We start from the raw sequence: 26,715 nt of genomic DNA, 5'->3' as shown, positions 1-26,715 counted from the left end.
ATTTCATTAAAATCTCCCCATAAGTGACATTAAACAGTGTATAATACACTGTAAATTAATGCTTTGCTTTAACAATACTTCTCAAAGCACTTTCCATTCTTGAATAATTCTGCGTGGTATTTCATAGCATCGTACTGATGGACAGTCCATTCCAAATCCTCATGATACCCAATAATGCCATAATGAACATCCTACAGTTCTCTTTATGAATACATGTGACAATTTATTTAGAAAAAAATGGAGAGAGGAGTGCCTTGGTGGCTCAGTCCGTTAAGCATCTGACTTCGGCTCAGGTCATGATCTCACGGTTCATGGGTTCGAGCCCGTGTCGGGCTCTGTGCTGACAGCTAGAGCCTGGAGCCTGCTTCAGATTCTGTGTCTCCCTCCCTCTCTGCCCCACCCTTGCTCATGCTCTGTCTCTGTCTCTCAAAAACAAATGTTAAAAAAAAATTCTAAATAAATAAATAAACATCTAAGAAAAAATGGATAGATCTGAATGTATACATTTTAATTTTTCATAATCTCCCCAAAAAGCTACCCCAATTTATATTCCCACAAATAGTCTGTGAGAATACTTGTTTCCCCGTATCCTTGCCAATACTGAAGATTGTCCATCTTCTTAATTTTTTCCAATCTAACAATATTTTATTGTTATTCTGATAATATGTAACCTGGTTACTAGTGAGTTTGAGCATCTCTTCATGAGCACTTACACTCACCTTTGTCTTATCTAGTTACCCTTTGTTCACGCTTCCACACTCACCACCCAGGGATCAGTTCCTTTAGACAGCCTCCTCAGGCCAACCCCCACCTGAGTGGATGATTCTCTCCTGTGCTCCTAGTGTTCTCCTTCAACCTCAATGTCACCTCACTTGTCAAAACAGTTTATTTATTGTCTCTCCACTCCGCCCACCCCACCCCAGACTCTGAGCATCTTGAGTACAGGAATTAGGCTTGACTTTGCTCTCTAGCCCTAGACCCTGACACATTATGTGGCACTATAATAGGTACTCAATAAAAGAACTACTGAATAAGTTCATATTGATATCACTTTACATTTGTAGAGTGCTTTACAATCTACAAGCCTCCTTCCCTTGCATTTCCTCAGATTGCCTAAATCAAGTCAGATTTGCAGGAATTAACATTTCAGGGAAAATGCTAGGGATAAGGGAAAAGGAATATAAACAGAATGAATTGAATCACCAGCTGCATGATGTGATGCATGTAAAAATAAATCAGTGTAGCTTAAGCCCTTGGACTTCTAAGCATGTTCTATAATAAATGTTCTACAAGAAACTAGCAAAATTCATTTAAGTATTAAAATAACCACACAGTCAACAAATTGGAGAGAACAATTTTCAAGTAAAATAATCAACTCAATAGCCAGATAGAAGGAATAAAACAAATGAGAGATCTGCTAACAAGTGAATTTGGTCAATAATAGATAAGTCAAGCCTCGGTGTGAAGTTTTGTTCAGAATGACATAATTTTTCAATCCAGGTTGATCAAAGTAAATGAACAACCTCCAAATTTCTCTAGCAAAATTCCTATAACCAACTCAACCTGAGATTTTAGGCCATCTCAGTGCTTACATAGAGAGCACAGAAATAGTTCATCAATATTCCCCAACACACTTCTGTGAAACATTAGTTCCACAAGATGTCATACATATTTTTTAAAAGATTCCTAGGGCAACTAAGTTTTGGAAATGCTGGTTTAAATAAGGAGAAACACATTTATTCAGTATAAGGCTTATTAGAGCCTTTAATAAGGCAAAAAACCTTATGTATCTCCAAGGTATAATATGAAACCGTTTCTAAACTTATTTGACCGCCGAACTATGTAGAAAATCTCTCTCTCTCCCTTTCTCTCTATATGTATGCATTTAATGAGAAAGATACATTTCAAGAAACTAGTGTTTCACAGCATCCTTTGAGAAGTGCTTTTTAGATTATTAAAACAATCTTTTGTGTATCACAAGTGATCTTTGTACATTATAAGCCTCAACACCTTAAATCTCTCAGTTTATCATAGTTTAATATTTATGCTGATGCAGTGGCCTACAATCAAATCTGAGGCCAAGAAAAGCCAGGAAGGAAGCAGTTACAGCTGCTCTAAGTTCAGAGGACAGAGGAAGGAACCTTAGTGGGAAGTTAACTTAACAGGTAAGAAGCCTTGTCTGAGTACCGCAGCTCATGAATTATTGAACACAATGCCCATGAAGTCTATTTCCCTGCATTATTTGCTGCTCCAAATTCAAAATCTATCATGCTGTCTGACTAATCTTTTCATGTCTGAACTCCTAGGACCTCCTCTATAGCCAGCCTCACCACTGCACACACACCCCTGCATAATTAGCCCATTGCTAGTCTCTCTGAATACACAACGAGTCATATTCTACATGTTTATCTCTCTCTGAGGCTGAAATCTTCATTGTTCCATGATGTGGTGAATTAGAGGTTACACAGGGATCTAGTATCAAAGAACTAGAAGGAATTTTAAGAATTCTTTAATCCATCTCCCCGGCCCCATGCTAGTCTGACTTCCACCCACATCAGAAAGAAAACTATTCACTCTTTTCTTAAAGCTTCCCAGCAGTAGTGGTCCCTGGATGAAGCCTGCCCAGTCTCTAAATGATTCAGTTTTATCCTAATCCACTCCCCTGCCCTAACCCTTCACATTAGATGTTACCATGTATCTCTCACTGTCCCTGCTACTAGTCTTCCACATGCCCTAGTCTTTTTCGTGTGTCTCGTTCTCTACGATTCGCCTTAATTAGGGTGTCAGAACTTATACCCAAACAAGAAGTGTTCTGCAGAGAGACAGAAATAGCCTCAGAAACTTCACCAGGACCTGATACATCACTGTTGTTTGCATAGTATCAGACTTGATTTATCCCCAAAACCTCGGATATGCTAAGCCTTTTGGGGAAGCTGTTCTGTTGCCTTTCTCCAAGTACATTCTGCTTTGAGTCAACATAGAAGGTGATGACTTTTTTCAGTTTTAAATTCGACTCCTGTAATTTATCTGCATCATGCATAAGGCTCATTTTTTGGTCTTCTTTGTTTTGTTTTGTTTTCCATTTGGCCATAGTGAAATGGTGTGGTGGTGGTAGGTCATAAGAAGGCTCTCAGAGAAAGTGGTTTGTGTGTGTATGTGTGTTTACCTGAACCTATGTTGGGGAGAGCAACCAGTAGACATTCTGTGTTAGGTTTACCTGTTTTGAATTTTGATGTTAGAAATCAAAAGTGGACCAGTGTGTCCTCACATGAAATGCCTGTACTTCCTGGGCACTGGAGTAGGTAGAGCTAGTCACAGCGGGAATTGAATATGGCATGCTTCCACGTCAGCCCCGTACATTGAGGATACCAGCATCTTGGGCATTGGGGAAGGTGGGAGAAAGAGAACTTTCAAGTACTCCTCTCCGCCCCCATCAAACTACAGCACTGATGCTATCGCCTCTTCTACCAGCCCATTGGGCTTGGTTTTGATGTACAACAGAGGGCAAAGGGAAAAAACAGAAGGTCACACTGAAAAACCTGAGTCCAAGTAGGGGTAGAGGAGCAAGAGGAGGGGAGATTTGAAACCAGAAAGGTCATCACAGTTAACCTTACTCTGCACAGTATCCTTGGTTTCTCCTATTAATTCAAATTCACCTGACCCTGTATACAGATGCCTTTCTATCAAGCATTCTCAATTTGTTAGCATCTCAAAAATATTGTGCTATGGGCTTCTCAGAATACTGTATTGATTTTTCTGTCTCCTCAGGATTCCTGGACACTCCATGAGAAATTCAATCCTTAGTATTTGTAAGACAGATTATGCATTTGAGGTGGGATGAAAGAAAACGATACCTTTGATTATGTGAAATGATTGCTAGTGCCTAGTACAAAACCTTAATCTCAAAAGTCTAGATACTATTTCTGGTCAGAAATGTTAATGAAACTATTCACCAATTGGCAAAGATTTTGTATTATTGCGAAGACAGATGCAACTAACTGTTTCTATAATATTAATATACACTATTCGCTCTCCATGAGCAGGTCATGAGCAAAACAGTATTTCGGTACATAAATTCCATTTTTAGAATTATCAAAAATACACTTATGGCTAAATATTGGTAACAATTACTTTCCCAAAGGAAAATAACCCCTCTTTATTGACCGTGAAATTATTTTAGGATTGAACTCAGATCTAATGTCCATTTCCCATCTGCTTTTTTCAAAATATAATAAAACAGTCAAGGCAGAGGGCGTAAATGACACAGAGTATAAAGTATTCATTTCGGGCTTCTGGGTAAGATAGCAGATTGAGCAAAGCATTTACTTCTGTCCCTTGAGAAACTCCACTAAAATGACAGTAAATGAATCTGTCCACAAGGACAAAGAGAACAGGAAGAGCCAACAGCCACAAAACATTGGAAACCAGAAAGCAGAACAAGTGGTAACTGACTCAGTTGACTCAGAAAGCTGCATCTGAAGCCAGTGGAAAGGAATGTCAAGAAGCAATCTAGTTTACACTGCAGATTCCCCAGAAGACTTGAGGATTGGTTATATTTGGTAGCTCTAGAAATTGAGGTGAGAGTAAAAACAAGGGTCTATTGAAAGATTGCTGAAGAAGCAGTTAGATCCTGAGACTCTTTCCCAACTTCACACAGGTGGGCAGTTGCCTCTCCTTACTCTGGTATAAGTCTAGAGGTTTATTATTCTCTAGAGATGCTAATATCAAAAGCTTCTGGACTGAGGGACACCAGACATAAGTGAAGAGAGGAGCACCCCACTCCACATGCATACTGAATGCTGCGAACCACCCACCCCATAGCCCCAGAGTGCTGGCAACCTGGCTGGAGGGCAGAAGATCCTTCTGTAGGGAGTCTACACATCCCAGGGAGGAAAGACCAGACACTGACAGCAGGGCTTCCCTGAGAAAGTCCCCACCAGCCCATGCTACAGTGAGGATCTGAGTCAAAAAGCCACACCCAGAGGTCCACTTTCCAATCAGCTTTGAAGTTTTTAACCAGCTTCCACTTTTAAGTACAAGCCAATAAACAATCCAGGATCATCGGACATCAGAGGGAAACTTTGAATGTGGAAAGACAACACAAAAAGAGAAGAAGCAACTTCAAGAAAATAAACTATTGCTCTATTTTCTAAGGGAGAAACATTTTTCTTAGACTCTAATATCTTACCTATAAAAAATAACTAGAATTTGGGGCACCTGGGTGGCTCAGTCAGTTAAGCATCTGACTTTGGCTCAGGTCATGATCTCGCGGTCTGTGGGTTCAAGCCCCATGTTGGGTTCTGTGCTGACAGCTCAGAGCCTGGAGCCTGCTTCAGATTCTGTGTCTCCTCTCTCTCTGCCCCTCCCCCACTCATGTTCTGTCTCTCTCTCTCTCTGTCAAAAATCAATAAACATTTAAAAATTTTTTTTACAATAATAACTAGAATTAGTATCTCCAAAAAGATAAGAAAAGATATTTCATTCGTGTAACAAGAATGTTACATTAAAATTAAAGAAATATTCAAAAAACAAAAAATATCACTTGGAAGTTATGCTAGTGGCATAAGATAATTTTCATAAAAGGATTAAAGATGAAATTGAAGAGATCCTCCAGAAAATAGAACAGAAGACAAAGAGATGGAAAATAGGGCAGAAAAGCTAGGAAAATTAGAAGACCTGTCCAGCTGACCCAATATACAAATAATAAGAGTTCTAAGGAAAAAAAGAAAGGAAGAAATCATCAATGAAATAATTCAAGAACATCTCTCAGAACTGACACATGTGAATTTCCAGGTTGAAAAGGTCCCTGGGTGACTAACACTGTGAATGCAAATAGAGCCACCCCAAGCCTATCATCACAACATTTCAGAACTCTTGAACAGATGCTACTGCAGGTTTTCAAAGGATGGAGGCACAGAGCAGCTTCAGACAACAACACTGGGAGGCTGGGAGCCAATGAACTGATAGCTTCAAACTTCTGAGGGAAAATGATTTTAACCTAGAATTCTATAACCATCTGTTCTGGTTAACTATTGTTTTGTAACAAAACACTCCAAACTTTAGTGGCTTAAAACAACAACCATTTTCATTACCTCTCACAGTTTAGGGTATCAGGAATTCAGGAAGAGTGTGGCTGGCCAATTCTTCCTCTCCATGTGATATTGACCATGGTTACTTGATGGTATCTACCTAGTGGTTGGGTTAAAGGGTCAGATATGACTTGACTCACATAACTGAGGCTTGAGAAGGAGAGTTAGAATATTGGGTTTGTTGTAGAATATTGGGTCCTGCTTCCTTTCCAGATAGGGACTTTTAAAAAAGGCTTTAATTTTTGGGCAGTTTTAGATATCCAGAAAAATTGAGCAGAAGGTACAGAGTTCCTATATACTCTGTCATCTCCTCCTCAATTTTACCTATCATCAACATGTTGCATTAATGTGGTACATTAGTGTGGTTATAAATGAAGAGCCAATATTTATATATTATTCTTAACTAAAGTCTACAGTTTACCTAAGGGTGTATTCTTTATGTTGAACCTTGCATGGGTTTTGCCAAATGCATAATGGCATGTATCCACCATTACAGTATCATATATCAGTATCACTGCCCCTACCCACAAAAACCTCTGTGCTCCATTTTTTAATCCCTCCTGTCTCTCCCCAAATCCCTAGAAACCACTTATCTTTTACAGTGTCTATGGCTTTGCCTTTTTCCAGAGTGCCACCTAGTTGGAATCATACAGAATATAGCCTTTTCATATTGGCTTCTTTCACTCAGCAATATGCATTTAAGCTTCCTCCAAGTCATGTCTTTTCATGACTTGATACCTCTTTTCTTTTTACTGCTGAATAATAGTCCATTGTATGGGTACACCACATTTTGTTTACCCATTCACCTTTTGAAAGACATTTTGGTTATTTCCATTGAAGGATCTTTTGACATGGTTTCCAGCAGGATAGTCAGACTTCTTACATGGTGAATCAGGGCTTCAAGAGAACAAAGTTGCCAGGAATCTTAAAAATGGGGCCATAATTGGCATAGAATCACTTCTAACATACCCCGTTGGTCAAAAAGTCATATAACAGCCAAGATTTAAGGGTAAGGGTGTCAAAGATAATGAGGCCATCTTTAATCTACCACACCAGTCAATGAGAGACAAACTCTGATGGTCTCAGAGGTTTATTTCCTTCTTCCTATTGATTCCCTAGCAAGAAGATGATTCATCATGTTTGGGACTCCTCCTGTTTAACAGATAATCTCCTATACCATAAATCTACTATTATTGTTAAATAGTGACTTACAAACACCAGAACCCTCTTTCCCTAAAAATATGTAGGCTGTCCTTGATATATCTAGTCTAGCTATGTCCTGTTTAAAAGACCTTTCTAGGGGCACCTAGGTGGCTCAGTCTGTTGAATGTCCAACTTCAGCTCAGGTCATGATCTTGCAGTTTGTGAGTTCAAGTCCCACATCGGGGTCTGTGCTGCCAGCTCAGAGCCTGAAAACTGCTTCGGATTCTGTGTCTCTGTCTCTCTCTGCCCCTCCCCCACTTATACTCCCCCCGCCACACTCTCTCAAAAATAAACATTAAAAAAAAATTTTTAAAGACCTTTGTATAAGATAATGAGTGTTCAGAGACCAAGTGGAACTTGAAGTTTCTCCCCAACAAGTCTTATTAACCTTATATATGTTTTTAATTTTTTTTACCTTATTTATGTTTATATTTACGGTGTAAGCTGTTTCTGGGCCCACATTATACCTCACCAACTCAAAAAATAGAAACATTTTTAGATATACAAATGATAAAAAAAATAAGTTACTTTCCTCACATCCTTCAAACATTACTTTAAAATATTCTCTGTCAGAAACAATAAAAATGTGGTCTTCTAGAAAATAGATCTACTAAGCCGGGAAGAAGTGAAGACAATCCCCAGGATGATGAAGATGGGGGCTTTCAGGATATCTACTGAGCACCAGGGTGAGAGGGAAGCAAGTCCAGAGGAAGCAGGTCCAGAGGTTTCAGGAGAGATTTCTGCAAGATAAAATGAATAAATTATCCATTAGAGTATATTCAAAGGTGATCAAACAACTGTAAAAAAATTGAGGGTAAATTGATGATAAATACTTAGAAAATTAAGCAAACAAATAAAAGGCAACTATTAACTCCAGGGAAATAAAAGAATTTAGAAGGAAAGAGAAAGCAATCATACATCAATTGTGAATAGCCAAACCCCCTGCTCTATGGTGGGAAGTAAATAGACTACAAATCAAGAAGTGGACTTGAAAATATGTTATTTAGAGATAAGAAAGAATATACCCAAAGAGTCAGTTAAGGCTGAAATTAGTAGCCTCTGGGAATGGAGAAATGGGGAGGGTAGGGGAGTGTGGGATTGCTGTTAATCACTATAAGCTTTATAGACATAAATAGTTTAACTGTCTTTGCTTACGTTTACCATTTCATTGAGCCTTGCTCTGACCACTCTAACCCTATTTCTTCTGCCTCCTTTTTTTCGTAGCGCTTGCCGCCTTCTAGCATCCTCTCTAATTTGTTCATTCAGGATGCTTACTGTTTTTTTCCTGATAGAATTCCAACAATACAGGGCAGTGGTCTTCATCGTCTTCGTTTACCAGTATGACCCAGGTGCCTAGAGCAGTCTCTGGAACATAGTAGGGCCCATTAAACATCACTCAAGTAAAACAACTTTGGCTTTTTAAAATTATTTGCATGGGTAGCTTTGATTTTTAAAAATAAAATAAATCATTCACCTAAAAATTCTACCAAAAAGTAAAAATCCCATACTTAAATATTGCTCATACATCTTGCTTGTCTATCAAAAAACGTTATCATTAGTTTTCTCAGGCTTTGAAATGAATACTCCTTCAGTGCATCCCAAGTTCCCAACCTGATACATGTTTACCTTTATGAAACACTGAGACAGTTGGCAAGCACTAAAATATAATAAGTGAGGCTCACATAACACTTAAAAATAAATGATGATTTATGTAAGGTTGTGAGATATGAAGTTATTATAATAAAGAGAAGATACAAACACTTGAGGAGTAATCAAGTACTTCTGAGTTTAATTATCATTCATTAGTCTATACCTGGTCTTGTTTCAAAAAAGATTTTAGGGAAGCCTATAAAAGTATAAAGGATATAACATTAAATTACACTTAAATTAAACCTTGGCAAGAGAAGATAGAAAATCAAGGATGGGACAAAGAGAAGCCAAGAAAACAACTTAAAATACATGCAGTTATAAGCTGATACTGGTCACAAATTTGTCTCTAAACTCTGTGTCCATTAGTATTAGATTTAGCTACAAGTAAACAAAGAAACTCAATATATGGGTGGTTAAAATAAAATAATATTTTAGTTTATTTCTCTCACACGTAAAATTTCAGAAATGTGGAATCCGGCTCTAGTGTGAGAGCTCAATTCCACTGGTTCTCAAGGATTCAGGGTTCTTGCAGCTCACCCCTCTGCCTTCCCAATGTAGGAGATACCCCCATAGTCCAAGATGGGATCATTCTGGGCACCAAAATGGAGAAAGAAGATAAAGAAGGAGCAAGGGGCACTTGCCAATTGTTTCCTAAGAAATATTCCCAGAAATTGGATACTTCTCCTTCTATCTGATCGTCCAGAAATTAGTGAGGTGGCCAATTGCGGCTGTAAGGGAAGCTGAGTAAAGCAGTCATCACTGTGACATTATCATGTCCTACTAAAACTTCTATTAAAATGAAGGGAGAGCTAGATCTGAAGGACAACAAGGGTGTGTGCCACGGCCTCATAGCAACCAAAAGAAGAAAGGGAAGAAGGTCAGGTTCAAAATCGCTAAACAATGTATAGAATCACTGAATCACTATCTTGCACACCTGAAACTAATATAACACTGTATGTTAACTCTACTGGAATTAAAATTTAAAAAACCTAATAAAATTTAAAAATGGACACAGTTGTCAAGATGACCTTTGCTCAAGCAACTTATAGTAGCTCTTGGTAAAAAAGATTAGAAAGGGATGACTCTGGAGAACTTCACAAAAGTGAAAAAGTTTAGTCTTACTACATTGATGCAAACCATTTTATAGCACTGTTATTTGTAACAACTCTTTTTTTTTTAATTTTCTTAATGTCTATTTATTTTTGAGAGAGAGAGAGAGAGAGACAAAGCGTGAGTTGGGGAGGAGCAGAGAGAGAAGGAGGCACAAAATCCAAAGCGGTCTCCAGTTCTGAGCTGTCACCGACTGAGACACCCAGGCACCCCACAACTCTTAATAATGTATTGACAGTTTAGAGAAAACATGTGTGCAAAGATTTGATCTTCTGAGTTCATTTGAACCATCCATTTTGAAAAATCATAATAAAATCAAGGTTTTTGAACTTAATTGTGTGAATGTCCTGATATACACCTTTGTATTTGTCCTGATATACACCTTTGTATTTGTTTCAGAATTAAAGAAAATTCTATTTACCTTCGCTTACGGAAAAGAAACCACTGCAATCACAGAGACTACCAGAATATTTCAAGAAATGGTATGTAGCTTTCCATCGAAGCCTTCGGCAGTGTGCCTTTACTGATTGATTTTATTTCATAAGTTCCACAAAAGCTGAGTTAGAAAACAAGGGCCACCTAATAAAATGAACAGTCTCCCTTTCCAGCACCAGCGCCCTTCAAATACAGCATCTTACCTACAGCAGAGGAGAGAAAGAAAAAGATGTGGTGAGGACGTACACCAAGGCAAGGGAGCAGGTCAGTCATCCACAAGCAAAGTTCTAGAAAGGCAGGGCATTCAAGGCTCAGGAGGCAAGACTTAAGCAAGCCTTAGCAGAACAAGGGCTGAGTAAAATCAAGATCATTGCAAAGGCTCTGCCCTTCCTTGTGATACAAAGTCTCCCACATTTCTACTGGGATTTGGAGGGTTTTTTTTATTTAATGTTTATTCATTTTTGAGAGAGAGAGAGAGACAGACAGACAGAGAGACAGGGCATGAGTGGGGGAAGGGCAGAGAGAGAGAGGGAGACACAGAATCCAAAGCAGGCTCCAGACTCTGAGCTGTCAGCACAGAGCCCGATGCAGGGCTTCAACTCACAAACCGCAAGATCCTGACCTGAGCTGAAGTCAGTCAGTTAACGGACTGAGCCATCCAGGCACCCCTGAGATTGGAGTTTTAAGATAAATGGCTAAGTGTTTATATCTGAAATCCCCAAAGCCATTAAGAAAATGAATGTATTTTCAGAGTGTTGTGGAGACTTGCAGGTCTCCATCAGTTTCCCATGTTTCCCAGGACATCAGTGTCCTTGCCTCTCACCTACATGGTTCTCAGCTCCCACCTTGGACCCAGAGACAGTCCATTGCCACAGGACTTCAGTGAAACTCCTGACTGATGAACCAATGCCTGGCTAATGCCAAATGAATTGCCAAGTAATGTTTTGTGACACCGTGATGTAGAGATGGCAGACACTTAGGGTGGGTGTTGCCACTCCATCTTCCTAAGATGTCACTAGTCAACCTTGGCGCTCCTCTCTGCTCCACCCAGATTCTGCCTCAGCAATTCCTACGATACAGCACATCTGACAATCATCATCAACAGGTTAGACTTGGCATGTAAAGTTAAACCTATTTGCCATCCCTGTGCCATTTCCAATTCACAAGAGTGCTAAGGCTTTTTCCGGGCAGTACAAGTTTTAACCAAATATATGAGCAGCAAATAATGTATGTCTTATCATACATATTCTACACAGAATAAATGTTCTGCTAGTCTAAGAACAATATAAGTTTTCTTACTAATGAAATAATAGTTGCTATTTATTACTCTCTTACCAAGTGCTAAGAATACTTTACGTATAATATTTCAGCTTTTTTTTTTCAACAAACTGTAAGGCAAGTATCAGTATATTTCTTCAGTTCTATGATACCACTGATTATAATAGCTCAAGGGGGTGTTGAGGGAGGAAAAAGGAAGGAAGAATTACAGTGTATACATTGATTGCAGGACTCAACCCAATGTCAAATGTGCTAAAATGTATTTCTCAGAATTGAGGAATTCTAATGATAGATACCCACACTGTTACAGCTGAGAAAACAGAGACATACAGAGACCAAGAACATGGCCTGGGATCACAGAGAAGGTTGCAGGGCTGGGATCTGTAGCCAGCTTGTTACATCACACTCAGACACCAACAAAGATACTTCAGTCACTGGTCTGTGATCTAAGATGATCTACAGAAAGAGCTTGGCCTCACCTCTCTGCAGATGAACACAATGGACAATGTAGTGGAAAGTTAGAATTGAACCTGGCTGTGAATCATCATATACACAAAGTGAATATCAGCCCCTTGCACTTTCTCTTTTCCTTTAGTGAGCTAAACAAACAGCCCCAAAGCTGTCAAAAGCTCTCTGTCAATGTATAATAAAACACAAAGAACAAAAACACCTGTGCTCAATATCATGCACTCTAGCAAATGATGGTGAAGAGGCCATATATTTTTATTTAGAAAGACAAAACACTGTCAAAAGAAAAATCGGGATACAAAGTTGGATGGTATAGTTTAATTTATAGTGTATTATTTATTTTTTTTTCATTTTTTAATGTTTATTTATTTTTGAGAGGGAGAGAGGCAGACTGCAAGCAGGGGAGGGGCAGAGAGAGAGGGAGAGACAGAATCTGAAGCAGGCTCCAGGCTCTGAGCTGTCAGCACAGAGACCAAAACAGGGCTCGAACCCACAGACTGTGAGATCATGACCTGAGCTGAAGTTGGATGCTTAACCCACAGAGCCACCCAGGCACCCCTACTATATTTTTTTAAATAAGAGAAAAAACTAGCTTCACATATGAAGATCACAGAAAATATACCAAAATCATTATGTTTGATCAATTATGGATGATCTTTTTTTTATATATACTTTTCTGTTTCCTAAAGATTTTATGTTTACACAGAAATAAACTTAAAAAAAAAACACCAAACCTAGAAGAAAGTGAGTACAGGAACCGTGAAGGGCTTGCCTGGGATCTCATAGTTGAAGGGGTCAGGTTAGGACAGGAACAAACAATAGGACTCTAAGCTGCACTCTCCCTGTGCCTACGATGCCAGCATTTCCCTCTCTCCCAAGCCCCAGACTTGTCAACTCAACATTACTTTCTACCCACAATGAATGCAGTGATCTTTTGTAAAATCAAAAAGACCAAAGTAAGATGCTCCAAAAATACAAAGTACAATTTGTAGTAGATGTTTCTCCTTTTGTGGTATGCTGTCTTGACAGCATTCCTTTAAAATTCAGATTGTGAAGATAAAACAGGGAAAAAGAGATGGGAGAGAAGCCTAATCATGAAAAAAAAACAGGCATGTCAAAATGGGATCAAAACCTGTGCCTTCTGTCAGAGTTAAGTCTAATAAATAGGTGCCAGAGTGTAAGTGGGGGGAGGGCTTATTTCCTTCCTTTTCTTTAAATTTGCAATCCTTAGAAATGCCTAAAATGTAGACGTTGTCTAGTATAACTTCTTTGAAGATGCTCCTTGACTATTTTTCTAAGGATGGAATTCTACAAGGGTTTTTATTTCTGCTGTTGTTATTGTTTTAGTTCCTCATAATTACTCATTATTTAATGTTCTGGTTTTACTTCCAGCCTTTCTTCCTATTTACTGCAGCTTTTCCTCACTATGGGTTTTCTTTGCTATTATGCAGAATGTAACCTGACTAGCTGTGCCAAGTTATTTCAATTACTCCCCAGGGTTTTTATTGGATATAGGAAAAGTCAGCCTTCTACGTACGCCCTGCATATTTATGGCTACACTTATTTTTCAGAACCAGCGAGGGGGCGGGCGGTGGAGAGAGAGGGAGAAAGGAGAAAGAGAAGAAAGAGTTGAATGGAATATTAAAGACTTTCTTAAAAACTGTGTAGTAAGAATTAAAGAAACAGCTCTTAGTTTCATCTTGATGTTTCTGAACAAGACCTGGAAAATGTCTAGAGATACCTCTACCATGAACCATTGCCAGTGATTATAAAGCATTTTAAGATGTACAATGCCAAAGTCATCTTTAAGTTGGGTACTGATTGCCCAGCAAGCTTCCAGCTAAATCTTTACAATGGGCAAAGGAGATTTGCAGCAAACTCCTACAGCTCCCAGCTTGCCCAGAGGACCTGCGGGGCGGGGCCGCATAGGGACAGGGAAAGGGTCAGTACACCTTGTGGTTGGCTGGGTCCTCACAGAATGTCACCTCACTTCTCAGAGATGCAAAGCGATTCCCAGAGAACAAACGGCAGAGGTATCCCACTCTTGTTGCTTCCTAAAATCATCTCATTTCCTTGCCATGTAAACTAGTAGACTGGTTTTGAATTTAGGCGCTGGAATTGGTGTGTGACTTAGACAAATAGTTTAATTTCCCTGGCCTGTTTCTGCATCTATATAGAATGTGGGTCATGGTTCAATGCACACAATTGCCAAAGTTGACCCGGGATGTCACTCTGGGTTGCCTAGACAACAAGCTAGCCCCAGTAGGTCGCCTTCACCCTATTTTGCGGAGGGAAAGGCTGCACCCAAAGTCAGTGAGTGATGGGGTTCGGGGAACAAGCCTTGCCTTTGTATGTTTGCCCCTTCTCCAATAAAGCCAATTTTTAAACTACATCACATGACATGCAGAATTCATCACAAAACCCAGATGGGGCCCACTTTGCACAGTGGGGATAATAACAGGACATACTTGAACTTCACAGGGCTATTTAAGTTTGAATGGGAAAAACGCAGTGCTTTCTAAATGTCCATCATCATTGCAAACTCCACCTACCACCTGTCCTATTATTTCCTCGGCATTTTAAAAAATCAGTCACTTTTTCAATGTACATTGTTTCTTGAAAAAAAAAAAAGTAGATTTGAAAGCACAAAAATACATTTAAAAGATGAACGCCCATGATGGGAAAGCCTGTTGCTCACCGAGTGTAAGGACAGAACAAGGGGACATCTGGGGTTGGGTCTACAGGCCCCTCGCAACAGCAGTGGGCAGGGTCATGGGTGAGGGGAGGCTGGCTGGACCAGGAGAATCTCACAGAAAAAGAGCGCTCTTCCTCTGGGAGGAAAAGGCTGAGCAAGGGATAAGAACGGGAAATGATTGGAGCCTGGTGGACAGCAGGTCTGAGAGTGACTGAGGGGAGCTGGGGCCAGGAACAGAGGAGAAATGGGCAGGACTTCGAGGGAGCCCTGGGGAATGGGTGCATCCTGGGCAGCAGGCTAGGGCTCCCCTTGCAAGACTGGAGGAAAGTAGGACAAAGGCAGGATTGGGGTGGAGGGAAGTGAGAGCTACAGTATGGGGCAGTAAGGATGGGTGGGGCAAAGGACGGAAGCTGTGGGGTAGTAGAGTCTGGAAAACAAGCTTTGACTGGTTGAGCTGGGAGCCCTAGAATATTCTAGAAGGTGGAGGAGCAGATGAAGGTTTTCAAAGATGATTACCTGTCAGAGGTAGACCTATAAATGTGGATGCCAATCAATATCCATCTGAGAGTCCAGTGAGGCAAACATGGACCCCCAAACTACCTCTCATACCCGTGCTGCATGTTCCACGTTTGGAGACCTTGGCATTGGGCCTCAAAGCCTCATGCTCAGTAAAGAGTCAATGAATGCTAGCTTTTATTTCAGCCCTCACTGTCCTTTGCCTGATCTCGCTGCTCCCATTCACACGTCCAGCAGAGCCAAACTCCTGCCACCTTACACAAGTCCTCTGCTCCTGCCTCTGGTCACCCTTTATTTGGCTTGAAGCTGCTTCAAGTGGAACTTTCCAGTGCAATAGTGAGCATGAGCCCCGAGGGAACCATATTTGTACTCTAGCACTGAACTCAGCCTCTGCTGCATGTAATAGGGAAAAGTCAAGCCAACACACTTTTTTTCTTATAAACTCGAATAACTCTCAGGAGTTACATTTAGCGTTTGAAGAGAAGAAAAGCATACACAGTAATCCTTTGCCAACCTGAATACCTCCACAGTGGGCAAAAGCCACGATTGGCAAGATTATACTTCATTTTTAAAATAAAAGGTAGAAGAAAAACAAATGTTAAAGGAGTATTCAACATGTGTTTTTAAGTAAATAAAAATTCACAAGTCATCCACTTCTAAAATAAACAAGACTCATATGCTTTAAAAGACACACAGATCCCAGCCCCTGAGCCCCCATGGCCACAGCACACAGCCTACAGAGGTGGGCACTCTGACCTACCCGTTCCTGGGCCACGCGTAGCATCTCCACAGTTTCTCAAGGAGACTTTACTAGCCTGGAATGTCTTTTGTCACTGGTAGCCTTCCTCACTTTGATTCTGCAGGTTTAGCAAAACCTTAGTGTAAACCCCTATTTGGGGTCGTTTTGTTTTCAGAAAGTCAAAAGTGCTTACAGGAATTCTGTTTTCCAGGCCTGATCTCCCACACAGTGTGAGGCCACCCCTCTCTGTGCACGCATGTGCTCCCCCACACGCCAGAAGTGGGAGCAGGGGACCAGCTGGAAGTATATAGATAAGGAACTTGGAGCATTTTTTTTTAAATTTTTTTAACGTTTTTATTTATTTTTGAGAGACAGAGAGACAGAGAACGAGCAGGGGAGGAACAGAGAGAGAGGGAAACACAGAATCTGAAGCAGGCTCCAGGCTCTGAGCTGTCAGCACAGAGCCCCCACTCGGGGCTCAAACCCACAAACCGCGAGATCATGACCTGAGCCGAAGTCAGTTGCTTAACCGATTGAGCCACCCAGGCTCCCCGAAACTTGGAGAATTTTAACATGCTGCCACAGAGCATGTGTCACAGCCTTACCTACCTGACCCCACCTCAATCCTTTTGCTGCAAACCGGATTTGAGCTTGAACTCCACTGCCCCTCCCCCACTCCAAGAACTTGCTGGTTCCCTTCTTTCAGCTTGCATTAAACCATCTAGAGAATAGGAGAGAATCTGGCAGACCAGAGAAACTAGGGTAAAGGGGCAAAATTCAGGGCAGCGTATGAAATTTATATTCAGGCCATCTACAAGGTAAGGTGCTGGGAAGGCTAAGCGGGAGGTGGCGGGAAGCAGAGGGGTGAGGAGCAGAAGCAGAGGGAGGGGAGAGGGAGGAAGAAGAGAGCAGGGTACTACGTGTCCATGACGGCTATGAGCTCAGCTCCGTGCTCCCTCCTGATGGCCGCTCAACTGTTTCTTCTACAAATCACTGCTCTGAGATGAACCCCACAAGATTACCGGCAAAGCAAATCACCTCATTCATGCACCGCAGCACAGTACAACTCATTCCTGTCGCTCTCCAGTGAAAAGTGAGGGGAGAGGCGAACCCTAAACTCATCTCCATGCTGATATTAAGTCTGCTGGTGTTTTTGAGCACCAGCTGCTGTAATAGGCACAAAGGATAAAAAAGACTAACCATTAATGGATGCATGACCACATTCAGGTCCTGACCTCTCACTGGCTGGCTCCATAGCCTCCGTGAGTCCCTCCCTGTTCTGAGCCTCAGTTTCCCTCTGTGTAAAATAAAGGGCTTTAACCAGATAATCTCAACTTCCATCCAAGCTCCATGACTCTGAAATTCTAAATCAGACTGTTTTAGACCAGCAATCTTCAGGGTCACTCCATGGTTAAGTGTTTTGTTTTTAATCTGATTTGTTGCTCATATTTAAAACTCGAGAGCTCTTGCATAAAAATCCCATTTTTATCTATGTCTGAAAATCAGCAGTTCTGGCAACACAGCCACACCCCTGCCTGGCAACGATTGGTTGGAGCTGAGTAGTGGCCTGCCCTTCAGGTGGACTATGGGCTTAGCTACCTGGCCCTTGTGGCCATTTGAGGCTTCGGACCCCCTCCCAAGTCTTAAGTGGCCAGGGACTGTGCAAGTAAAAGTAGGACTTCAATGTACAACAAGTCAAAAGTGGGAAGAGCTCCTACAAGGTGAACAGGCCCGGGGTGAGAAGCAGAAGGAGACAAGACGCTTCTGGGGGATGTTCTAATCAGAGTGAACATGAGAGAACCATCCATCCTGCTGTTAGACTTGCAGAGATTTGCCAGAAAGCAGCCTGCTTCCTCAACAAGCAAGAGAACTGTCGAAGGAGCTTGCCTTGGACACAGAAACACCACCATTCAGGCCTTGCTCCAAGCCAGAAAGAATACATCGATGTCTTTTCAGGCCCTGGCCAGCTAATCATGTGTTCTACCTGGGGAATACCATCTAGGAGGGACCATTGGTCAGGGCATGATTCCTCAGGAGCATCCATTAGCAGGATGGGTGGATTTAGCTGGAGAGGTTTGGAGGTTGCTATTGTTATTACTACTTTTATAGATTTTAGCTGATATTAAGTACTGCAGGCTTAGTTCAGACTGCTTTAACAACAACAACAACAAACACAGACTATCTTATAAATGACAGAAACTTATATCTCACAGTTTTAGAGTCTGGAAGTTCAAGATCAGAGTGCTAGCAGGGGGAGTTCTAGGTGAGAGCCCCCTCCCGGGTTGCAAACTGCTGACTTCTCCTTGTATCCTCTTGTGACATGGCAGAAAGAAAGCACCCTAGCTTTCTGCCTCTTCTTAAAGGGCACAGATTTGATTCATGAGAACTCCATCCTTTGGACCTAATTACTTCTCAAAGGTCCCACCTCCAAATACCATGATGATGGGAATTAGGTTCCAACGTATGAATTTTGGAGGGACACAAATATTTAGTTCATAAAATGTACCTTCTCTCACCCAGACACTATGCTAAGTACTTTGCATACTTTATCCCCATTTAATCCACAAAGCAACCCTATTTTACAGGTGAAGAAACTGGGGCTTAGATAAGTTTAATAACTCACCCAAAGTCCATTAGCTCATCAGTGGTAGAGTGTAAACCCGTGTCTGTCTTGTACAAGCCATGTCAGAGAGTGTCTATGCCTGCTCCCAACCATGCCATGCTGTCCCTCTTTCAGATTCTGGCTTCTAAAGCCACTATCTTCACTTCACTGTCACACTGTCAAGATGACCCATACCTGCCCAGAGGCAGCTGAACATCAGAATTAGATACCTTGACCCAGCACTCTGTTAGCCTTCCCTCTTTATCAAAAGTGATCCTCTCAGAAAGGGAGAGGCAAGAAAAAAAAGTAAAAGAAGGATGAAGAAACAAACTAGAAATGAGTATTAATCCAGGTAGAACTGAATTCAGTTACACATACAAGAACGTATTATTTTTATTATCACTTCCCCCCACCATGGTCTCTATTCTCTAACAAAACAGATTCTGTGGCTTTAACTAGCTGTCTGAGCACTTGCTATTGTATTCTTGACAAAAATGCATAACCTGAATTTAATTAGGAGGAAACATAAGACAAACCCAAATTGAAGGGCATTCTATAAAATAATTTGTCAGTACCCTTCCAAAGTGTCAAGGTCATAAAACTTTGAAGAATTAGCCCAGGTTAAAGGAGACTGGGATGACATAAAACTAAATACAATATGTGATCCTGAGTTGGACTGACCCAGAAAGTGTTGGGTCTGAGTTGGACTGACCCATGAGTGGGACAATCAGTGAAATTTAAATAGGTCTATAGATTTGACAACAGTATTGAATTTCCTGATCTTGATAACTGTACCATGACTGTGAAAGATGTTCACTTTCAGGGAGTTTGGATAAAAGATATGTGCAAATGCTTTGTTCTATTTTTGCAACTTTTGTAAACTATTTCAACCTTTGAAAATTATGTTAACTTCTTGGAAATGATCTTAAAATGGAAATTTTAAAACAATTTTTTAAAAGCCACAGAGCACAGGAGAGAAGCAAAGAAATTATCTTGCCAAGCAGAAGTAGGCCCTCAGTAAGTATTTAGTAAACCCAACCACTGGGTCAAGTTTTTAATCTCAACCCAGAATGTTGGGAGGCAATGAGAGAAATTATTTATAACAAAACAACTGGGATGTTTCTATTTGGGAGCCATGATCCAGTGTGCTCACAGAAAAAAAAAAAAAAAAAAAAAAAAAAAAAAAAAAAAAAAAAAGCCAGGTTTTAATACCAGTTTTTGAGTTGCTTGATCTAAAAGGTAAATGCAGATATGCTCAATGCCTGCAAGGTATCAAAACTTCCTATTTATCCTAAGGACCAAATGTATCTCCAAGATACACTGTTTGATTTTAATAGAAACTTTTGAGTTAAAAACATTTCAATTTGATACATTTTGTATAGAGGGGCACATTTCCCTCCTTATATTAGGAGGATTTATTCCCATTTTTAATATTTTCAAGGCTTTCAATCTCAAAGAATCATTAAACACTGGAGACATTCTGATCCAAGTGGAACTATTTCTTAGCACTTATCTACGCAACCCTGCCTGGCTTCTCCTTGTTCCATGCAACTCATCTAGATAGAAGCAGGGTACCTGACAATGATTATAATGTGAAGAGAATGAGTTTTCATTTCTTCTGTTAGGTCAAGATTTCCATCCTGTACCTCTTGAATCTGCCCACCTACAGAAGGCAAATTCAGAAGCAAATATCTTCTACTTATTTTATGTAATTGTCAATGGCAAAGGTTGCTGAAGTCCTAGGGGGTCTCTTTTCAATAGATCCCCCCTTTTTTAAATGTTTAAACATTTATTTTGAGAGAGAGTGTGCACATGGGGGAGGGGCAGCAAGAAAGAGAGAGGGAGAGAGAGAATCCCAAGCAGGCTCTGTGCTGTCAGCACAGAGCCCAACATGGGGCTCAAAACCATGAACTGTGAGATCATGACCTGAAATCAAGAGTCAGACTAAGCCACCCAGGGACCCCTCAGTAGATCTCATTTGTTTAGGTTTTGAGATAAAGGACATTGTGGGGAATTCCCTGCTACTTGTGTTGATAGCTTAAATGAATTTGCCATGTTTTTTTATCAGCTCCAAAGCATGCTGGGATGTGCCTTTTACCTTTGGTCTTCTCTTACTTCCCATCCTCTCATTTTCCACTTGATTTTGCCCCCACTATTCCCTCTGTTTCTTCGCCAATATTGTAATAGGTGCTAGAAATAGAAAGATGGACAAGACAAAGCCCCTGCCTTCAAGGAGATCATAACTACATGGAAAAGAGAGACAAATAAGGAGACAATCAGTGTTCTTCTGAAATGACACTAAAATAGAGGTAGGTTGAGGTCTCTGGAGGTGAGAGATATTTACCTCTGCCTGGAGAAGGAGAGGAAAACTTCACAGAGAAGGTACGTTTGAGCAGACTTCCCTGCAGGAAAAAAAAAAAAAATAGGAATCCAAAAAGCAGAGGGAGATGGTGACTCAGTGCAAAGAGGCTCCAAGGGCAAAATATCTTTGAGAAAGAGGAAGAGAGAAGTTCAGCGTGGCTGAGGGATGCTTGTGAAGCTGTGTCAAGTTATGAGACTATGAGGGAGATCAGAGCCATTCTGGGAAGGCTATTATATTCTTTTTAAAAATATATGTTTTGGGGAATCATTTATCTAGCTTGTCACAGAAATTCAGAACCACACTTGTGAATTTGAAAGCATTTTCAGTAGTAGAAACACCAGCAAAAACTGTCACAACAATTATTAAGTGCCTACTATTTTGAGCTCAAGGTCAATGTATTAGTCTGAATGTTTCTACTTATTGCAAGCAACATTTTTAGAGAAAAGGAATTTAAATTTCTTATGGCTGATTTTTTAACTGGATGTATATACATCATAGTCTTCAAAATGCTTCCTCAATTATAAAAATACGAGCAAAATCTACATTCTTTAAAATCTAATGAAAGTTAAAAAACATTATTAGATTTACTTTATGTCTGTGTATGATAGCACATTTTCCATGAACATTTTATACTCTCTATAACGCTTCTTAGGTTTCTGGTTCTGGGTACAATAGAGTAAGTATGCTCCACCCAGCCTGCCCCCCTGAAAGCTGCTATAAAGCCTTGTCAGAAAGTATGGAGCAGGTGCTAGAAGACTCTGAAAAGTAAATAGTAGCAGGTCGATTGAAGAAGAAGACCAGAATGAGTACCACCAAACCAGCAGTGAGGTTAGCATTTTATTTTCTTCTGATATCTCCCGTCCTAGTCTCAAGGCTCCCCAAAACCCAGACGTGGACAGAGGCACAGAGAAAAAAACCTTCACTTCTCACTCAGGAAGTGGAAAAGGGGTCTCCTGGCAGCGACAGGGTCTCATAGAAGAATGAATAATATAATTCACATATTCTCATATAGGAACTAAAATGATCTAGTTCAATCATTACTAATGTGTATTGTTAAATTGACATCTGAAATGGATTACCGCTTACTAGCTGTAGGTCCTTGAGCAAGTCTCTTTGTGCCCCTGGGCCTCATCTGGAAAGTGGGCTGCCTGATCACATGCTCTTGGAGGTCCCACCTGGCACTGATGCCCCAAGACTTCACACATGACCTTTAAGGAGCATCAAGAGGCAGAGTTATGAAGCTAATGATATTCTAGCTTGAGGGCCTCCCAAGCTTGGCGACCATATGAATTTGTAAAATTTTCCAACTTAAGATATCTAACCACAATTGGTTCAGACCCTTCTTTCTTCCCACTTTGGCTTCCCTTTATGTCAGATCTCATTTTTCTGTTTTGTGTCCTTTTCCTTAAAGAGGATTCTTTATAATTTCTTCAAATTATATAAGCTTTAGAACTTGAAACCTGGATCTTCCCTTGTCCTATTCAGACAGTTATAACAAAATGGCCTTAAACTTGGGATTTCTTTCTGCATCATGTATAAAAAAGCATCAAATATCTTATCGGAAATTAATTAACAAGTTATTGTCTTCGAACATCAAGAAAGGAAACACCTAGTTTTCTTTCAGTGCACAGCTTAACACTTCTTCAGGGCTTCTCTGAATCCTCACACTTTATGTTCATTATTTGCCTCAGAACTATAAACTTCATAAAAATAGGGACTGTATCTGTTCTACTTACTGATGTGTCCCCAGCATCTATTGCAATGCCTGGCACACAGGAAGTAGTCCATAATTGTTATCAAATTAATGCATTAATTTCTGAAGACCTGTTATATTTAAATATACTTCATCTTTTCCCATGAAGAATTTGAGACAGAGCACTTCTGTTCTGGGCCAGGCACAGAAAGTTACAAGCTCATTTAGAAGACCGTGAAAAGCATCTTACCAGTTGATCTGAATGCCCAGAATATGAAGAAATTGCTGCTATGGTCAACACTGATCCAGCAGTGGAAATGTACACTGAAATTTATTTATGGGAGAACAACCAATGCTGAGATTATGTGAAACCCTTCTTCTCTCCTTGCAGTGCACAATTCCTCATTTAAAATGCAATGAATGAGGGGTTCCTGGGTGGTTCAGTTGGTTAAGCTTCTGACTCTTGATTTCAGCTCAATTCAGCTCAATATGAGTCATGATCTCACAATTTGTGCAGAGCCTGCTTGGGATTCTCTCTCTCTCTCTCTCTCTCTCTCTCTCTCTCTCTCTCTCTCTTCATCCCTCCCTCCTCTGCCCCTCCTCCCCTCTCTCTCTCTCTCTCTCAAAATAAATAAATGTTAGGGAAAAAGGCACTAAATGAGCCGGAATTCAGACTTTGATGGCCAAAAAAGACCCCCTTCTTCCTTTAATTGGGGAAAGAATTCCTTTAATTCTCCATTGGACCACTTCAATGAATAAATAAAATGTCCCTATTTCATAGTCACACCTTTTCCATTTCTCTGAACTATAATTGTAGAGACCAGACTATGGATCTCTTAAGGGTAGTTACAGTTCTTCAAATGTCCCCCTTGTTTTGCCACATCCCACAGGCTAGGGGCTGTCTTTCTTTCCTGCTCACATCTTCCAGTTCCAAATGCTTCAGTATTTTCTACAACAGCAGCAGTAAAATCAGCAGCTGAGAAGAAGTCTATATACAAGAGGAGGAAGACAAGAGGGCTTGGGAGGGAGAGAGACAGCAAATGTTGATGGGGCTTAAAAAGGGTAGCAGGACAACAGGAAAAGGGAATTAAGAAGAGAGAGTGATGTGGAAATTACATAATTACATAATTTCATAAAACTGAGATTCCCAAAAGGAAATATAAATCATGGAAGGCACAACAACTCTGGAGCACAGAAAATTCTGTGCTCATATTATAAATATTCAGCAGAAAAAAAAAAAAAAACCCTTAACATTTGAGTAAAGAAGAGTAGGCATGTTCTCTCCCCTTGAGTGGAAGTTTGTGATTGTTGTTTTGAAATTTGCCACACCCAGTTGCAATTGGCCTGCCATCCTTGTCCTGAGCAGCAAAGGGATGTGGGTGGTGTGGGCACTGGGAGGGGGCGGCCCATGTGGCAAGCCATGACAGGTTTTCATTTTCATTTCCCTCCAGCTCTGTGGGTGCTCAGCACCTCAAATTCCCAGCTGCAGTCTGGATAATGAGGAAAATTATTGGCCTGACCTGGTCCTTTAATTTTTTTCCCACTCATGGCTTGAGCTTTCATTAGTTTTCATTTCTCATTAAAAGAAAAATCAAAGAGTGAGAATTAAACACCTCTTGATTGTTATCCTATTGAAAATGGGAAGTTGAGAGTCATGGGGCTGGAACTGAATGAAAGGCCAGCCAATGAGATGAGTGAGACACCATGGGATATGTCAGCAGGCAATGGCTGCCCTCCTTCTCTTTCCTCTTGAGAACGATGGGAACCCTCTAACACCCAGAAAGTCTTTGAGTCTGTACATTTAGGACTCAGTGTTGTAAAATCTGGCACATTCTCGTTGGGTTTGGATGGGCATTAAAACTTTCACCAGCACTCAGTTATGTGTTTACCCCCTTTAAATGCTGCTCCTCAGACATAGAGTCTGCATCCAACCCATTTGTCAACTCCCTACTGTATGTCAGGCACATGGTAGGTGTTCAGCAAACCAATGGAGAGGGTGAATGGATGCATGCATGCCGAGATGAATTGACTGCTCTTAATTTCTATGTTTGTGTTCATATCAAATGTACCCTGCCTCACTAACATAAAGGAAATAAAAAAACAGTATGACAGTTCCTCAAAAAAAAAAATAAGCATAGCATTGCCATATGGTCCAGCAATTTAAATTAGGTATATACCTAAAAGAATTGAAAGCAGGGACCTAAACAGATACTTGCACACCAATGTTCATAGCAGCATCATTCACAATAGTCAAAAGGTAGAAACAAACCAAGTGCCTATCAACGGATGAATGTATAGATCCATACAATGGAAACTTATTCAGCATTTAAAAAAGTGGATATACTAACACATGTTACAAATGAACTATGAAAACATTATGGTAAATGAAATAAGCCAGGAACAAAAAGACAAATATATTATGATTCCACCTATATGAGGGACCTAGTTATTCCTTAGTGAGTATAAGTCTTCAATTTGGGATGCTGGAAAAGTTCTGGAGATGGATAATGCTGATGGTTGCATAATAATGTGAATGTACTTAAAGCCACTTGGATGCTCAAAAAAGTTAAAATGGTGAAGTTTATGGGTTGTATATTTAACACACACCAAAAAAAGGGAAATAAAGCCATCCATTTAATGTGCTGACATTCCTGAGTCAACCAAGGGAACATCAGCACTGCTCTTATAGCTTGATTCTACTGCACTTGAAGAAGAGGCAGTCACTTTGTGGTCACACTGATTCAGGGAAACACGGGCCATCATGGCCTTCATGGCTGTGCCCTCCCCTTTTCTCTTTGCAGATCTCTAAGAACACTCACTGACTCTGTCATAAGATGCACCTGTCCCCAGGCTTCTAAGGCTGGAAATTATAGGAGAATCTTCCTCGTCCCTTGTCACCCAGCTGATGATTACTTGTTACTGCCGGCCAGCCTCCAAGGGACAAACTAGCAATAAACCTATATGGGTTCACTCTTTCTAGACTCCCAGCCTGAAGGAGCAGTGCCAGAGCTCAGCATTACAGACAGAAGGGACTGGGTTTAAGCAGCTCTCCATATTATTAGTTGTGTGGCTTTAGGCAAGTCACTTAAGTAAGCCTCACTTTTCTCATCTATAAAATGGGAATACTACTATACCTACCTCACACAGTTGTGCCAAGGTGTAAATGAACTAATAATATAAATACCTAACAGTGTGTCCACAATAAAATGAGTATCCAATAAATACAATTTTCACATAAGAGATACATTACAGGTGGTAGCAAGGAGAGGGAGAGGGTGGTCATTCATCACAGGAGTTTAAATATATCAGCTGTACAATCTAAACCTTGAACAGACCAGCCAGCCAGGAGGAGCCTCAGGAGTGAGCAGGGATCCCAGCAGGTGATTAACTGGGGCTTTCTAAGGAGATGGCTAGTTCTCAAAGAATCCTTTTTTACTTCTTCTCATCCCTCACCTAACGATCTTTGGAGTAGTTTCTCTTTGGTGATAGATGTATAGATGTATATCATGTTCTCAAATCTACTAGAAAGCTTATTCATGCTTAGGAAATATCTTGAGACTTGTAAATCCGAAGAATTTAGGATCATGTTAATATAATGCCACATAAACAGAAAACTCTTTAAGAAGAATGAAGCTTTCCCATCTGTGTGATGGTGCAGACAATGTCTGGTTGCACAGTGATGCTTCTTCCATGATTTCAGTCAATCAGACTATCATCCCAATCGTGTTGAATTGAGCTCACTACCTTTAATTATTGTCTTTTAATTATTCAGGTGCATCTTCCCAAAACCTGGACAGATTTATAGAAAGGTAAGTGAAAGTGGGATATAAGAAGTTGTTTTTAGATTGGGTTTCTGATTTAAAAACAAAGAATGA

At 40.4% G+C, this 26,715-nt stretch overlaps 1 protein-coding gene across 1 annotated transcript in view; it reads left to right on the top strand.

Moving 5' to 3' along the window:
• AOAH (acyloxyacyl hydrolase) overlaps positions 1 to 26,715 on the top strand; it is a 174,391-nt gene that overhangs the window by 114,230 nt on the left and 33,446 nt on the right. Inside the window, 2 exon segments of the mRNA XM_030308229.1 lie at positions 10,452 to 10,534; positions 26,613 to 26,649. Coding sequence (XP_030164089.1) covers positions 10,452 to 10,534; positions 26,613 to 26,649 — 120 coding nt within the window.

The sequence above is a fragment of the Lynx canadensis genome, chromosome A2 (assembly GCF_007474595.2).
Source record: "Lynx canadensis isolate LIC74 chromosome A2, mLynCan4.pri.v2, whole genome shotgun sequence".
Classification (NCBI taxonomy): domain Eukaryota; kingdom Metazoa; phylum Chordata; class Mammalia; order Carnivora; family Felidae; genus Lynx; species Lynx canadensis.
The sequence above is the reverse complement of the archived record's forward strand: the minus strand, read 5'-3'. Positions and strand labels throughout refer to the sequence as shown.